At 32.5% G+C, this 17835-nt stretch overlaps 2 protein-coding genes across 2 annotated transcripts in view; one reads left to right on the forward strand and one right to left on the reverse strand.

The window, feature by feature from the left end:
• Positions 1–109: 109 nt before the first annotated feature.
• On the reverse strand, positions 110–13289 carry LOC145322490 (uncharacterized protein KIAA0825-like). Its single transcript, XM_080164546.1, has 12 exons — positions 13260–13289; positions 12869–12947; positions 6959–7067; positions 6126–6194; positions 5689–5770; positions 5322–5422; positions 4970–5021; positions 4347–4414; positions 2282–2417; positions 1557–1632; positions 481–555; positions 110–204 (listed from the first exon to the last, which is right to left on the reverse strand). Exons 1-12 carry the CDS (start codon positions 13287–13289, stop codon positions 110–112), a joined length of 972 nt encoding a protein of 323 aa, XP_080020672.1.
• Positions 7570–17835, forward strand: part of LOC145322681 (uncharacterized) — a 143369-nt gene continuing 133103 nt past the window's right edge. The window contains exon 1 of the mRNA XM_080164921.1: positions 7570–7598. The gene's annotated coding sequence lies outside the window, so the exon portion shown is untranslated. The remainder of the gene's footprint in view (positions 7599–17835) is intronic.

The raw sequence follows: 17835 nt of genomic DNA on the forward strand, positions 1-17835 counted from the left end.
AGTACGATTATGCACTTTACCAACAAGATTTTTTTCAGAGATGCATCAAAATAATTGTAATGTATCCTTATTTTATTTTACCAATTCAATTAATCCTTAATTGAAGTATTTATTCCTGCAGATTACAAAGTTGAATAATGAGATGCCACTGAGGAGCAGGACTGTCAGATATCAGTCTGGCGGTCAGATAGACATGACCATAATCTAAATTTGTTTTATTCAGAAACATTTAATGTTTTCGCCTCTTATATGTATATCAGATAAGCATAATTGAAATCAAATATTCCTTTTTATGGAAAGTGATAACTACATTAATAATTTTAATTGAGTTTAGCTTTGAATATAAATAATACATAATTTGAAATTTTAATCTAAACTAGTCAATCAAAAAAATTTTGAATTTTATTACTAATGTTACAATAGGGGGATGCATCAATTTAGAACTATGATTGAAAAATGAATGCCTACAAATTTCAATACCTGAAGCTTTATATGTTGAGTAGACATGAGGCTGCATGACTGCCTGCCAGTTAGATTCTGGAGATTGCAAACTACCTAAAAATACATGTATAGTGCGAGTTAGTAGACTAGTAGCTAATTAACTGCCAGCCAGTTAAATTCTGGAGACTGCAGGCTACCTAGAAATACATGTATGTATATGGTTAGTAGATATATGGCTGCATAACTGCTTGCCAGTTAGATTCTGGAGACTGCAGGCTACCTAGAAATACATATACAAGATGAATAAATATGTAGCTGCAATATTGCTTGCTAGTTAGATTCTGGAGACTGCAGGCTACTTAGAAATACATGTACAGAATAAGTAGACTAGCAGCTGTATGACTGCCTGCCAGTTGGATTCTGAAGACGGTAATCTACTTTGAAATACATGTACAAATTTGTATTATGGACGTAAGACAGATATTCCTTAATTATAGAGTAAACGCGCTATTCTTACCAGTAACAAACTTCACTTTATTTAATGTTGATCAACTTTATTGAATATAGTTATTAGATGTAATAAGCAATGAATATAACTTATAATTATTATGATCCTGGGTTGGATATATAGTAACTGTAGCGTCCTCACCTAGGAACTCAAGTCTACAGCTACAGGGGTGCGAACCTAGCAATGCAAGATTCTAAAACCAACTGATGTTGTCTAGCTTTGCATATTTTTGCTACAAGCCGCAGCTTGTAATATTATGACAGCTACCCCTTTTTGCCATTATCCTATTTTTAGCTGTCTGTTTATATTATGCTAGAACGGAGCAAAGCTATTCTTTCATTTATCCCACAAATTGGCTAAAATAAACTGAATTATTTATTTTTGTGACCAAATTAGTGTAGGAATAAGGAAAATTATTGCCTTTATTCAATTTATTAATATTTTTAATTAATTATGCTTAAACACTATACAGTATACATGTCCCATAAGGTATTGAGAAATCTATAACCCAAAGTAGAATGATGTCTGTCCGTCTGTCTAGAGGCTAGGGGCGAGGCCGCTAGTTAAACATATAGCAGTAGAATTTAAAATATTTATAAAATTTTACCTTTTTTCCCCGAATTTTCTTGTAGAGTTTGAACAGGACAAACAACCATTATCAGACATTGCAGCAGAAGGTTACACTAAAATTAAAATCTTGATTATTATTCGTCGCACCGTATTTTAGACAGCTTTCCGCGGATAGAAAAATTAATTTTATAAGATTAATTCAAGTTTAGTTGGCCAGAGTGGTTGAAGGCCCGGGCCAATATAAAATAAAAATCAATCTCACTCCTATATACATTTATTTATTTAAAGTTCGGCCATTGCAAAAATACAGTCAAAATTAGATGAACTGAAATTAGTTTCCGAATGTGAACACATTTTCCTAGGTGTTTCCTAATCCTATCTCAATATTTGCTACTAGCTAAAAAACCTTCAAACTTAAAAAAAAAATCAAAAGTTGAATGTATTAACGATTTATACATTATACATTCAAAGTTTTAATTTTTCAAATTTTGATTTTTTTTTTGGAAGTTTGAAGGTTTTTTAGCTAGTAGCAAATATTGAGATAGGATTGGGAAACACCTAGGAAAATGTGTTCACATTCGGAAACTTCAGTTCACCCAAAATTAACACTATGGCATGGCATATTATAATAGTTATTTATCGCATTGTATTTAAGTATACAGATAATAAATAAAAATTCCGCCAAAGATCCAGGCGAGATACGGTTCTAATCCAGTTGATATTAATCGGTTTCAAAGGCATAATCGATAAAAACTTATTTACCTTTTGGTGTATACTGGCTAAAATAGCTTGATCCTGATTTGGTTCCTTTAATTCAGAAATTGACGTCGACAAGGAGGGCAATAGTTCTTTACAGCGTAGCAGTATACACAATATATCTCCTTTGTACTGTCCTATTCTAATTATAAATATATATTAACAAGTATGGTAATAGTTCTTTACAGCGTAGCAGTATACACAATATATCTCCTTTGTACTGTCCTATTCTAATTATAAATATATATTAACAAGTATGGTAATAGTTCTTTACAGCGTAGCAGTATACACAATATATCTCCTTTGTACTGTCCTATTCTAATTATAAATATATATTAACAAGTATGGTAATAGTTCTTTACAGCGTAGCAGTATACACAATATATCTCCTTTGTACTGTCCTATTCTAATTATAAATATATATTAACAAGTATGGTAATAGTTCTTTACAGCGTAGCAGTATACACAATATATCTCCTTTGTACTGTCCTATTCTAATTATAAATATATATTAACAAGTATGGTAATAGTTCTTTACAGCGTAGCAGTATACACAATATATCTCCTTTGTACTGTCCTATTCTAATTATAAATATATATTAACAAGTATGGTAATAGTTCTTTACAGCGTAGCAGTATACACAATATATCTCCTTTGTACTGTCCTATTCTAATTATAAATATATATTAACAAGTATGGTAATAGTTCTTTACAGCGTAGCAGTATACACAATATATCTCCTTTGTACTGTCCTATTCTAATTATAAATATATATATATACAAGGAGAGTAATAGTTCTTTACAGCGTTGCAGTATACACAATATATCTCCTTTGTACTGTCCTATTCTAATTATAAATATATATTAACGAGTAGCGTAATATTCATTTATAATTTCCCAGTGTTGCGGAGCTGGAGCCGGGAGCCGCCATATTTTGGTGGAGCCGGAGCCGTAATTTTCGTTAAAAACGGCTCCGGCTCCGAATTATCCAAAAATGATTTTTTTTAACGGTCTATTTCTATTTAATAAATTGAAAAACTATTGTTACAAATAGACAAACATCCTTCTACTTTTATATAGCTTTAATCATATCAAAGAAAAATATTTCATATTATTTATTTTATTTTTTCAATTCAATAATGAACAAAAATTGATATATTAATTTTAGGTAGTAGCCGTAGCCGGAGCCGCATCAAAATTAAACGGCTCCGCAACGCTGCAATTTCCCTTAAAGTAAATATCGAGCACTGAAACCCCTCCCTTATTTACTAAGTATATTTGCGATTACTTTTATTTAATGAAATCTTCTAATTTTTAACATGTACAAAACGGCCTGCTGTATTGCATCAAGATCCATGTCAGATCTATATAGGAAATAAATGTCTATAAATGAGCTCAAGTCTTCCAAGAAATATATGTTTAAAACTTATAGTGCTCCAATAATCCATAATAAAATCCCATTGGCCAGAACGATAAGACCCATTATTTTACTCTATTAAAAATAAATTCATTTTTTTCATTTCATGTTGCTATTTACATTATATTGAAGTATTTAATTTCTAATCATGAAAAAGAAAATTTAAATTTATAATATAATAAATTTAAGAAAACTCTGTTTTAAAAGAATTCGATTGTGGCGACACTTTGTGTGTTCAAATATTAAACTAAAATTGTAGTAATCATATTAACCCTTTGGTGATGGTATTGTAAAGAAAAAAATATAATTTAAAAAATCTTTTTAAAATCATTTAAATTATCAAATATTTACTTTCTTTAAATAGTAATGCCGGGTGAGGAAAATAGATTTATTGAGAAATAGATATGCATATAGAAAACTAGCCAATAGGGAGATAGTGATATCGAGCAAACTCTAGTTTTAAAATACACGGGGGTTCTAACCCTTTGAGGCCGGCTTATGCCTGCAGTGACTTTACCCTGCGGGGCACACAAATGGAAAACTACTCCCTCCTCACTAATATACTCAATTACTTCAAAATAAGAAGAAAAGAGTGAATTTGTGCTCGACTACGTCCTCTAAGGCCATAAATATAATTTTTTTTAAAGCCTAACCTTGCCGCTGTTGGACGAATGTTAGAGTATCTGTGCACCAAAATTGACAGAGAATCATTCAGAATTTGCTAAAATATAAAATAAGTTTAATAAAATAAGTGCCCCTAAAAAGAATTATAGGAGGGGGCTTATTTTTTCTATGGGCGTTCTTGGTAGGGTAAACATGTCATACACCAAAATAGTTATAAACTTTTCTGGACCTTCAGGAAGATTTACTCTAAAGGAGAACCAAATCGGCGAGAATCTTTGTTGCAGGGACACAGACAGACATCCTGTTATCTAGATAACAAGGTAATTGTGTCTGTATCGCTGTCAAGGTTCCCCTTGAGTTTTTTGTGTCGTGCTCTATGTGAAAGTCCGCGAGAAACCCTTTCCTTATCCCATGTAGCAAAGATGACAATTTTCCTCTGATGAATGATCAAGCGCGGCATATGCGCTTTGTGTTCTCCGACTCTGGCGCCTATTCTTTTTGTTCCATCGGAACGAGGACGAAACAGTGTCCAAGAGTAGTGCACCAACAATTTCATTAAACACTTTGTTTTTGCATGAATTGTAAAATAACATTATTACCAATAGTTTTTATTAAGCATTTAATTTAATATTATTTTTGTAAGAAAAACTACCTTGATTATCATTTGTGACATTGTTGGTGGAAGGCTTGAAAACATTTGCATTCTAAATAATTAATAAATAACAATAACAATATAGTTGTATCTGTGTAGATTTAATAAGAAATATCTCCTAAAGATAGGCTGTCCTATCGTAACCTAACCTAAGTCATATAGGTTTCAAAACTACATACATATATATGTACAGTTTTGTATCTTAATGGTAAGTTCATTTATTCAGTACCAGGAAAAAATGGGATAAAGGAAGTGGATGGGTGGGGGCCTCATTTTATCCAGCAAAAAGTTTCACTTTTTAAGAGAATATGATAATCCAAGTTATTATGAAACCATTATGATTATATTATACCTTGTAGATTCCATGAAGAATGCCCACATTTGAATACAGTAGGATATTCTTTCTCCTTCGAAAAATGGCTTTGGATCCTCCCAATCTTGGCTTGTACAGTCCTAGAATAGTCATTTGCCGCATCGTATTATAGACAGCTTTCCGCAGATAATAATTATCTAAATTATAGTAACAATAGTTTTGATTGCCCCGATGGGCCGAAGGCCCGGGCCATGCTTCATTTTTAGACTAGCAGTAACGCCTCTAGCAAGCTTAGAATCAGGAACCACAGTTTTAGAGTTATGTTTGTGAAGTTACAGACTTAAACCCGACGCTTCTCTGGTGTTGTTTTTAATAAAAAAGATTTATTAAAAAATAAGCAACATACCTGTAAAATTACAGTTGCTATGTTAGCAGAATAATATTTAGTAATTTGTTCACTGATGGCCTCCAGGAGGTTGCACGCTTCCCTGAAAACATTAAAAATATATATAACAAGGATGACAGCAACCATAAAAGCGAAGCTCTAAATTCAGAAGGAAGAAAAACGAACATTAACTCTTAAAGAGTGCCGGAACTTTAAAACCATAGGCAGAATATTATTTTGTAAGTCTAAACTAAATTTTACATGAATTTGTTGCAAAATTGTGTAAATGCAGGATGCATTAAAGGACTTTCATTTTTATTATTTGATTATTGAGATGCCTTGCTTTTAATATTGTACTTTAACATGCAAAGTTTGAAAACGATTAAACAATTGACCCTATAAGTAGAAAAGCTTCGCATTTAAAAAAAGGTCAGAAAGCCATTGTAGCCATTCCTTACCTATATAAAGTAAGGAAAGGTCTGTCTGGTGTTGGTTCTACTATCTCATTGAAAAACCATAGCTTATTCCTGAAACATAGTACATATAGTTAAACCTTTTCATCCATCCATTTTCAAAATAATTCTTTAAATCAAATTATGCGAAGATGTAGAAACTTGTTTTAAAAGAAATTCTTCAAATGTTATCCATATCTGTTAAGATCTAACTAACGACTGTTTGGATTGGTTTCTATATTAGGGAAGCTTTATATGGGTCCTTGGTAGGTAATTAATTATCTATAAAAAAAAATACTTGGGTGTCATTAAAAAAAAGATAAGACAATAAATGAATTTGATGTACATCCCCAATTACTATAAACAAAATTATCTCACCTGTAGATTAAAATCATTGGTGAAAAAGTTTGGACAAAGTTTCTGCAAACCGATAAAGATTTAAGTATCCAAAGCTTTTAAACCAACAAATAAGAATAAGACGATTATCAACTTTTGGTAAAATATAAATCAATACTTCACCTGATAAGAGCCAGACCTCCAGCAACTAATCCTAGTTTCTCCATCTTACCAATCTTAACATTACCTAATAAGAGCCAGACATCCAGCAACTAATCCAAGTTTCTCCATCTCACTAATCCTAATATTACCTGATAAGAGCCAGACCTCCAGGAACTAATCCAAGTTTCTCTATTTCACTAATCTTAACATTACCTAATAAGAGCTAGACCTCCAGCAACTAATCCAAGTTTCTCTATCTCACTAATCTTAACATTACCTTATAAGAGCCAGACCTCCAGCAACTAATCCAAGTTTCTCCATCTCACTAATCTTAACATTACCTGATGAGAGCCAGACCTCCAGCAACTAATCCAAGTTTCTCCATCTCACCAATCTTAACCAGATTTGCAGTACACTCTCCATAATGTTCAACTAGTTTGCCAGCACTATCTACAAGCAAAATATAATTTTAAAATCTAATTCCAAACAGGGAAGGAGGAAATATATTGGACTTTATTAAATTACACTGGTACCCAAAGTTTTGTTAATTATGTTAACCAATTTGTTGACTTAAAACATTGGGTATTTTCTGGAATTTTTATTTATTAAGTTAAAAAACAGTAGTATATAAACTTTTCAACCAATTTATAAATTTATCATCCTATCATCCTTATCATGTCTCATCCCTTAAGATTCCTGAGTTTCTTTGTCACCAGCTATGGAAAGGTTAGAATTCAGTAATAGTTATTTTATCACATCATATTATAGACAACTTTCCGCAGATATGAAAAGGAAATGATTATAAGATTAAAACCAGTTTTGTTGGCCCCAATGGTTTAGAGTTGGTTAACAGCCATACTAAAAAAAACACATGTTTATCTATTAGGGTGAGTCGATTTTGGAATTTCACATCAGTAGACATTAGCAAGGGTTACCTGGCTAATACGACCGGGCTAATATTGCTTGATTCACTTCTACAAGAGATAAAAATGTCTTCCCCGGCGGCTGCCGGAAAAAATGTTGTGCTTTGAGATTTGGAGAAACAGTTGAGGCGGAATATATAACCCTCCTGTTTATGTATAACCAGGATAATTATAATTAAGATAAATATTTGTGAAAGAGATATGTCTAAATTATAATTAATTTAAATTTGTATACCTAACCTAACATGACTAACACATATAACATAACCACAGGATATATGTATTCCTGACTAACAACCTTAACCCTAATATTACAGAGCATTGCATTTGTAGCAATAAAAAGATTGTCCAGTCCAATAAATTTAAAAAAAAATAAGTTTTAAAAAAAGTTGAAGAAAAAAAAAGTTGAAAAAAAACAAACAAAAAAAGGCACACAAAAAAAAGAAGAAAAAAAAAAAGATGCCAAAAAATAATACCAAAAAAGTAAACAAATAAAAGATTACCTACCTAACCAAAAAAAAAAAAAAAAAAAAGAACGGACACCCAAACTCTGTAATATTTTGTAATTTAAATTGTGATTATTTTTATATATTCTCTCTTACACACTCGCGAGGGTGCCCCGTACCTATCACATCTCGGTAGGGTAGGGGAGAGAGGTGAATATATTGTATATTTATGTTGGGATTGTTCTGCTAGTGGATCAAGGAAATATTAGCTGTCAAATTTTATACAAACAACAAGATGCTGCCGAAAAAGAAGGAAACTGTATGTTTGCAGTGTAAGGAAAAAGTTACTGAGAAACAATACTCTGTGCAATGCTCCATTTGTGACAGATGGATACATAAAGACTGCGGCCTTGATGACGATGAATTCAAGTTGATTGAAAAAATATCCAGCAAGACAGGCAGCCATTTCTGGTCCTGTGAAGGTTGCTCATTGGGACTCTCTAAACTTCACAAAATTGTTGCTGAAAATGGGCGTGAAATTGCGACATTGAAAAAAAATGTTACTGATCTTCAAACAGAAAATACAAAACAAAATACTGATATCCAATCTAACAAGGACAATATCGCGTTAGTTAAAGCTGATGTTGAAAAGATAAAAGAAAGTTCATCTGCCGTTCAAAGCCAGACTGTTTTTGACGAACTTGAACAAAGAGAAGCCAAAAAACTTAACCTTGTAATTTTTTCCCTAGATGAACAAGATTCTGAACTACGGCCGCTAGAAAGAAAACAACTGAACACAGAAACAGTTACTAAAATCTTTCAGGATCTAGGATGCCAGATAGATGCTGAGAATGACATCAAGTTCATAAGTAGAGTAGGTGAATATGTCTCCAATAAATCTCGCCCACTGACTGTTGGATTTAAAGCTGAGGATAAGAAAGACAAGATCCTAAAATCTGCCTGGAAGCTTGCTAAAAGCAGATACAAACATATTTCAATATCTCCAGATCTTACAAAAATGCAAGTTGAGAAAGAAAAAGAGCTTATTGGCAAGGCCAAGGACCTGAACTCAAAACTGACACCTGAAGAAGCAAAAAACTTTCTCTGGAAACTGGTAGGGAAAAAAGGCCAACGACAGATAAAAAAAATCTGGAAAAAAACAGAAAACAACCTGAACCATAACAGACAAAGAATAGGAAGTGTGAGAAGGAGCAGGGAGGAGATGGAGGCGGACGACCTGCAGGACAACAACCTGGCAGAGGAATCCAGGATTCCAAACAAAAGACGTTGTTAAATGTTTTATATTTAAATGCTAGAAGCATTACAAGTAAATTGAATGACCTTACTTTACTTGCAAGTGAAAAAAAACCTGAACTAATTTTAATATGTGAATCGTGGTGCAATGATAACATTTCAAATTCAATTTTAACAATACCTGACTACTACTTAGAACCTAGTTTAAGACTTGACCGTTGTGACACACAATATGGTATTGGTGGAGGCTTATTGGTTTATGTGAAAAATGGATTTTCAGTTTTACCTATCGACAAAACTTCAGATTTTAATCAATACTGTAGCTTCAAGATTTTAAATAGTGACAACTCCACCAGTATTTTAGTTACTCTATTATATAGATCACCAAATAGTGCTGTACAAAACAATGAACTTTTATGTGATATGATTGATAATTTACCTGTGAACGAACCACACATCATAGTTGGAGACTTTAATATGCCAGAAATTGACTGGCTAAGCTACAGCAGTCCAAGCAAATATCAACGTTTTCTTGATATTCTTGCTGATAAATCCTTGGACCAGATGGTGGACTTTCCTACCCATATTAGAGGTAATATGCTAGATTTGGTATTAACAAATTGTCCTGACCGTGTTGTTAATATTGAAAATGTTGGAAACTTAGCTAATAGTGATCACTGTATATTAAGTATTGATATACTGTGTGATGTAAACTTTGACAACAGTAATGCTTTTATTTATGACTGGAGTAATATGAACTATAATGCATTTAAAGAGTATGTGATAAGCTGTGATCTTGAAAACACTATTTATGGCATGAATGTTGAAGAAAGTTGGAATGTGATTAAAAATACTTTAAACCTTGCAATAACAAATTTTGTTCCTACTAAAAAACGCTGTGAAAATAATAAACCTATCTGGATGAATAGGACTATAGTGAAACTTTGTCGTCAAAAAAGGAGGAGATTTGCCATTCTCTGTAAAAATAGAACTGATGAAAATCTTAAAATCTATAAGAAAGTGGAAAAACAATGTAAACGTGCAGTGAGAAATAGCAAGAGAAAATTTGAAAAAGAACTTGCTAAGGACACAAACCCTAAACCTTTTAATGCTTATCTACGTTCTAAAACAAAAGTTAGAAATAAAGTTGGCCCACTTGTTAAGAATGGAAGAATTGTTACAGACAGTAAAGAAATGGCGCAGATTTTTAATGACTATTTTGCCACAGTGTTTGTAAGTGATAATGATAATATACCTGAAACATTAACAAATGTTGATGGTCCATCTTTAGAAAACATTACAGTGACTGAAAAAGATGTGATTGAGAAGATTGATGCTTTAAAAAAGACTAATTCATGCGGCCCTGATGGTATTACAAGTCATATACTAAAATCTTTTAAAACTGAATTAGCTGGAACATTAGCTAAATTGTTCAACAAATCATTTGCCTCTGGAGAAGTGCCAACTGACTGGAATCGAGGCAATGTTACACCTTTATTTAAAAAAGGTAGTAAAGGTATACCAGAAAACCACAGACCAATTATGTTAACTAGTATACCATGTAAAATGCTAGAATCGCTGATTAAAGACAAACTTGTTGAACATATAGACAGCAACAACCTCATTAAATCATCACAGCATGGCTTCTCTAAAGGTAAATCTTGTACCACAAATTTATTAGCATTTCTTGAGGTTGTAATGAAAAACATTGAAGCAAATATTCCTATGGATATTGTCTATCTAGATTTCTCTAAAGCTTTCGACAAAGTTTCTATCAATAAGCTTATATTAAAGTTAGAAGCTATGAACATCAAGGGCAACCTGTTGGCCTGGATAAAAAGCTGGTTAAGAGGCAGAAAACAGCGTGTTGTATTGAATGGTCAGGAATCTACCTGGATAGATGTCATCTCTGGAGTCCCACAGGGTTCAGTTTTGGGCCCATTATTGTTCCTCATTTATATAAATGATCTGGATGTTGCTGCACCACTAGTTCAGGTCCTGAGCAAATTTGCCGATGATACAAAACTTGGACATCCTGTTTCTAATACAGCAGATAAAATAGTTTTTCAGCAACAATTAGATTCTGTTTTTAAATGGTCACAGGACTGGAGTATGCAATTTAATGTTGATAAATGCAAAGTCATGCATGTTGGAGCAAGAAACCATAACTTTGTTTACTTTATGGATGGAAAAGCATTGAAAAAAGTTGAATTTGAGAAAGATGTTGGTGTCAGAATTAATAAAAACCTCAAACCTAGCCTGCAATGTAAAGAGTCCTCCAGAATTGCTTTAGCTATGCTTAATCAGCTTACTCGTGCGTTCCACTATAGAGACAGATTTACCTTTCTAAACCTGTACAAAAGATATGTTAGAGTACACCTTGAATTTGCTTCGCCAGGTTGGAATCCTTGGCAAAGTGGAGATATTGAAGTTCTTGAAAAAGTGCAAAGGAAGGCTGTTTCTATGATATCTTGCCTAAAAGGAGAAACCTACGAAGCTAAGTTGAAAGAAATAAATCTGATGTCACTAGAAACTAGAAGGACAAGAGCAGACCTGATCCAAACCTTTAAAATACTAAATGGATTAGATTCAGTTAATGCTGACACTTGGTTTACAAGAGTTGAGCAGGGAAGGCCAGCTACAAGAAACACTAATAGTGAAAATTCATTACAGATTGATTTCAAACGTACAGAAATTACCAAAAACTTTTTTAGTACCAGAGCAGCAAAGTCATGGAATTCACTTCCAAATAATGTGAAAACTGCAGTGAATTTGAACATTTTTAAGAAAAGACTAGATATTTATTTGAACAGATGATTCTGTAAGCCTCTGACAATGGTCCTACCTGGACTCTACAGAGTACTACAACAATAAAACAATATTAAACCCTGTGAAACTTGAAAGAGGTTTTTTTAATCCAAAAACAACGGGCGCGCGGGGGGTTTAAAATGTGCCCGCCCCCTTATAAAACCAAAAATTTAAATTCCTTCAAACATAGGCATGTTGCATATCAATGACCGCATTGAAATGCTGATTACAGATCTGAAACCCGTTTTGAAAAATATTGATTCAGTCTGAAATGATTTTCAAATAACCTACCAAAATAAACAATTTTGACTAAATCAGCTGTTTTTAGGTACTTAATGAGATCTTATTCGAACTAGGAGCAATATTTTTCAAAACGGTTTTCAGATTCGTAATCAGCATTTCAATGCGGTAATTTTGATATGCAACATGCCTGTGTTTGAAGGCATTTCAATTTTTGGTTTTATAAGGGGGCGGGCACATTTTATACCCCCCGCGCGCCCGTTGTTTTTGGATTAAAAAACCTCTTTCAAGTTTCACAGGGTGGGCACTTTTGATACCCCCCGCGCGCCGACGGCCATAAGAGCCGAGTCACTTTTGAAACTTGAATGGGGCTTATCATACATATATATGACTTCCACAACTTATGATAACAGTAAAATCTAAAAAAGGGGGGAAATGGACCCACCCTATTATCTATGTAAATTATTAAATTAAAAATTGGACAAATCAAATCAACTGATCATATTGTAATTAAAATAGCCAACGTCTAAAATAAACAAACAAGGACACTTTGGGTACCAGTATGAAAATGTATGTTTACCTGAAACACTTGCATAGAATTCATCCTTCATATCAATTTCAACATCTCCTTTCTTCTTTGTTCCTGATTTCTTACTTCCCTATTATTACAGTATACATAAATCGGATCATGGAAAGAAAACGAAGTTGCCGGTTTTATCGTATTTTACACAGTATGTTTTGAAGAGTTATTTTAGGTTAGGTTAGGTTAAGTAAATGTTCATGATTGCCCCGCATTGTTAGAAAATATGCCCCGCAGGGCTTGAGCCCCCCGCAGGGGCTAGAAATAGGAGAAAGGCTACTGTGAAAAAACGACAAAACCGGCAACTTCGTTTTCTTTCCATGATCAATTTCGTAACTGAACAAAATGTCTTAAAAATCAGCCATATGACGTAATACAAATGAGGGATTACCGATCTCTTTTTAAGAGGTTTTCTTTCCATCTTCTCCTCTCATCTCCCTCATTTTTATGACGTCACATGGCTGATTTTTTAGACACTGTGTACAGTTCCTCAATAATAATACCCAGGGATCTGAAGAGATAAGACAAAGGCCGAAAAAACATTTCCAATAATGATACACAAAATTACCTCTTCTGTAGATTACAACTAGTGATTGAAACGTTTAGACACAAAACCTAATTAACCAACCAATCAAAATTCAATAGTTTAGTCCTCAAAGTGGTTAAGCCAACTAATAAGAAAACGCTATGATAAAACTTTGGGGACTAGTGTAATGAACAGCTCAATGTCCCCTCCCTCCGAAAACTTTCCAAGACATGAGCAAATCTTAAGAGCTTACAAACAGACACAATAGCAGAAAAATAGGAGACGTAATAGTTTTTCTTCAAGTGGTATTTCCCCTTCTTTGTTTGTATTATAATTAAGATACCTGACTATAAGTGAGTTTAGCAAGGCAAAGGTCCCAAAGTCTTGAAACAGTAAATGCTGACTCTATAACTACTTTTGGATAGTCTAGTGGCCCTCCATGTCTAGATAGATAGATAGATAGATAGATAGATAGATAGATAGATAGATAGATAGATAGATAGATAGATAGATAGATAGATAGATAGATAGATAGATAGATAGATAGATAGATAGATAGATAGATAGATAGATAGATAGATAGATAGATAGATAGATAGATAGATAGATAGATAGATAGATAGATAGATAGATAGATAGATAGATAGATAGATAGATAGATAGATAGATAGATAGATAGATAGATAGATAGATAGATAGATAGATAGATAGATAGATAGATAGATAGATAGATAGATAGATAGATAGATAGATAGATAGATAGATAGATAGATAGATAGATAGATAGATAGATAGATAGATAGATAGATAGATAGATAGATAGATAGATAGATAGATAGATAGATAGATAGATAGATAGATAGATAGATAGATAGATAAATAGATAGATAGAGAGATAGATAGATAGAGAGATAGATAGATAGATAGATAGATAGATAGATAGATAGATAGATAGATAGATAGATAGATAAATAGATAGATAGATAGATAGATAGATAGATAGATAGATTGATAAATAGATAGATAGATAGATAGATAGATAGATAGATAGATAGATAGATAGATAGATAGATAGATAGATAGATAGATAGATAAATAGATAGATAGATAGATAGATAGATAGATAGATAGATAGATAGATAGATAGATAGATAGATAGATAGATAGATAGATAGATAGATAGATAGATAGATAGATAGATAGATAGATAGATAGATAGATAGATAGATAGATAGATAGATAGATAGATAGATAGATAGATAGATAGATAGATAGATAAATAAATGAATAGATAAATAGATAGATAGATAGATTACCTAACAGGGCAAATGTGTTCAGTATTTAATTTTCCAGTTTCTTGTAGATCTGACCTCTCTTGTCTTATTGTATCTATGGTTACATCATTCAACTAAACAGAATACTGTTAGTTTTTGGGAGGGAGGGCACATTGAACTGTAAATTTATTCTGGAACCCAATGTTATCTTATTAATCAGCTTTAATACTTTCAATGCTTTTATTAAATTCTGGGGGGAGGGTTCCAAACTAGTAGTGTCCAAACTTTTCTACCAATAATTTTAATCTACATTAGGGGTTATTTGTTTATCCTAATTGAGGATGTATATAGATTTATCGTCTATTGTCATATCCCTTATTATCCCTTGGTTATTGTTTATTGTCCTAAACCTAGGGACTCGGAGATTGGATAATGGACAATGAATTAACCTTAAGGCGTACCATTATTCCCTGGTTCAAGTACAGTTTCAAAATGTTCCCATAAAATATCATATTTGATGTATAATTTGGTTTATATTCCTTATAGATTCTTTATAAAGTTTTAAACATTAAACTTTCCAGAAATGTCCTATAAGAAAATGATTTTTTTATTCTATTACATATTGACTACTTAAAAGGGAATATATGAACTTAAGAAAAACTTTACTTGTAATCAATTCATAAGTTTCAAGTTTTTAGAAGTATGTTGTTGTCATAAAGTTTGTCATAATTTAGGATATAGGGATGCAACAATGGGTATTTAATTAAGTTTAAAATTACATTCAGTAACAGATTTTCCTAGATTTAGATATTGCAATCTTTATTAAATTAAAGGTAGAAGAATAACTATTTCACGGCATTCTATGTGCTAGTGCTCAAAATTTTTTAAATAAACCATAAAAGTTGCATTGGTTCAAGTGTTCAAAATCCAAGACTACCAAAAGAATGAATATAAATTCCATTGTCAAATCCCTATATGCATGGCTTAAAATACTTTTTATTTTTGCATTTATTACTGTTATTGTATTTCTAATGATTTTATTAATGAAGTTAAAGGTAAAAATAATTTATTTTGTAATCCTTGTTTACAAACAAAAACAATGCAATAAGTAAACGTACATTTAGAATTTTTATTAAAGTAAATGATTAGGCGATTTTTTGCTTCTTCTATAAATAAGCACGGTTCAAATAAAAACAATTTTCGGATTCTGTTTTTAGCCCTTATGGTAAATAATATTTGTATTATAGATATTTTTCCGCAAATATGAAAATGGAAAAGAAGGCCTGGTCTAACAAAACTGGTATTAATTATATGATTTTTATTTTAATATTCGTGGAAAATTGTCTGTAATACGATGCTATACATAATTTTTGGTGTGGCTGATATTCGGTTCTATTCCAGCGGATATTAATCGGTTTCGAATCCATCTTGGAGTAGTTATTTCTCGCATCGTATTATATACAGCTTTCCGCGGATATGGAACGTACAATTATAATATTAAAACCAGTTTTTTAACCTTGAGGTGCCGAAGGCACGGGCTAAAAAACTGGTTTTAATCTTATGATTGTACATTTTTATATTCGTAGAAAGCTGGATATAATGCGATGCTAGACATTAGATCTTTTCATGAAAATACACTTTTTCGAATTTTAGTCTTCTGCTAACCTAAAAAGTTACTTTAGGAGCCTAGAAATACATGTACAAAATTTCAGCTCTCTATCTCTACTGGCGACCTAGCGCCAGGCATGTAGAATATCATCAGATAACGGTAGCACGGCGGTTTTAACAATATCTCAGCAATGTGCAGGTTTTAAGCTCTTCTGCATATTTCAATTTAAACACATAAGGACAAAGATATATTATCCCAAAAATCTTTTGTCAAAGTCTACTCTACACCTAGCGCCAGTCAGTTTTCTTAAATCATGCATTTTATACCTGTGAAAATAGAAATCGCCAGCGCTAGGTGTAGAGTACACTTTGACAAAAGATTTTTGGGATATTATATCTTTGGCCTTATGTGTTTAAGTTGAAATATGCAGAACACCTGAATTCATCTTCCAAGCCATTCTCTAGGCATTTAATTTTTTTTTATGAAATAACGGGATTTCAAAACTGCCCTTTGAAAAGGCCTAAAAAATATCTTTTTTCGTCACTTTTTTCACTGCTTATAGTTACAACTTATTAATATTTTATGCTCAGTTAAAAAAAATCGGCGCCTCCAGCACCAAACCCGGCAAAAACTGGCAGTTAAACTTCTGTGCCCCTACTTGCCCCCCTCTTCGGTAAACAGTAGTTATCTCAAGAAGTAAAAGAGATATCAACACACAGAAAGAACACTTTTTAAATAAAACTGAACTAAGTAACTATTACACATTTAATTTTGTGACTTTCCTTCTAGGGGCTTGTGGAGCAAAAGACCCACCAAAACACTAATAATATGAGTTCTGAGCTTATTTTTAAAGATATCAACCTGATTTTTTTTTAAATCTTTTGTTACCATAATTGAACTCAGTAATATTTACAGATTTCATTTTGGGACTTTCCTTCTAGGGGCTTGTTTGGCAAAAGACCTCCAAAAACTAAAAATATGAGTTCTAGACTTATTTCTAAAGATATCAACCTAATTTTTTTTGAGAAAACTTTTTTCACATAACCAAACTCAGCAACCTATACAGATTTCATTTTGGGACTTTCCTTCCAGGTGCTAGTGGAGCAAAGGCCCCCAAAAACACAAAAATATGAATTCTGAGCTTATTTTTAAAGATATCAACCTGATTTTTTTAAAGAAAATTTTTTACATAAAACTAAACTTAGTAAAGATTACACATTTCATTTTGGGACTTTCCTTTGAGGGGCTTGTGGAGCAAAAGGCCCCCCAAAACACAAAAAATATGAGTTCTGAGCTGATATTTAAAGATATTAAACTGATTTTTTTAAAGAAAACTTTTTTAACATAACCAAACTCAGCAGGGGCGTCTAAGCTTTTTTTTTTGGGGGGGGGGGGTAAAATTTGCTTGGAGGGGGGGGGGGTAATTACCCCCCCTGAAATCTGTTGGTAAACAAAATTTGCCCCCAGGGTAAAATCCTTTTTTTTATTTTGGGGGGGTGGGTAATTTAAATTTTTACCCCTCCTAAAATACCCCATCCTAAATGGTTGATATCTTTAA

Source organism: Acartia tonsa, chromosome 1 (assembly GCF_053477335.1).
Source record: "Acartia tonsa isolate MP-2025a chromosome 1, ASM5347733v1, whole genome shotgun sequence".
NCBI classification, from domain to species: Eukaryota; Metazoa; Arthropoda; class Copepoda; order Calanoida; family Acartiidae; genus Acartia; species Acartia tonsa.

Excerpts from the sequence above, each read along its gene's own strand:
- LOC145322490 (XM_080164546.1), bottom strand. The coding sequence starts at position 13,289 with ATGGAAAGAAAACCTCTTAAAAAGAGATCG. Across the intron at positions 6,195-6,958 it reads GGAGGTCTGGCTCTCATCAG|GAATAAGCTATGGTTTTTCA; the intron begins GTAATGTTAAGA and ends ACTATGTTTCAG. Across the intron at positions 5,022-5,321 it reads TTCTTCATGGAATCTACAAG|AATGCAAATGTTTTCAAGCC; the intron begins GTATAATATAAT and ends TTAATTATTTAG.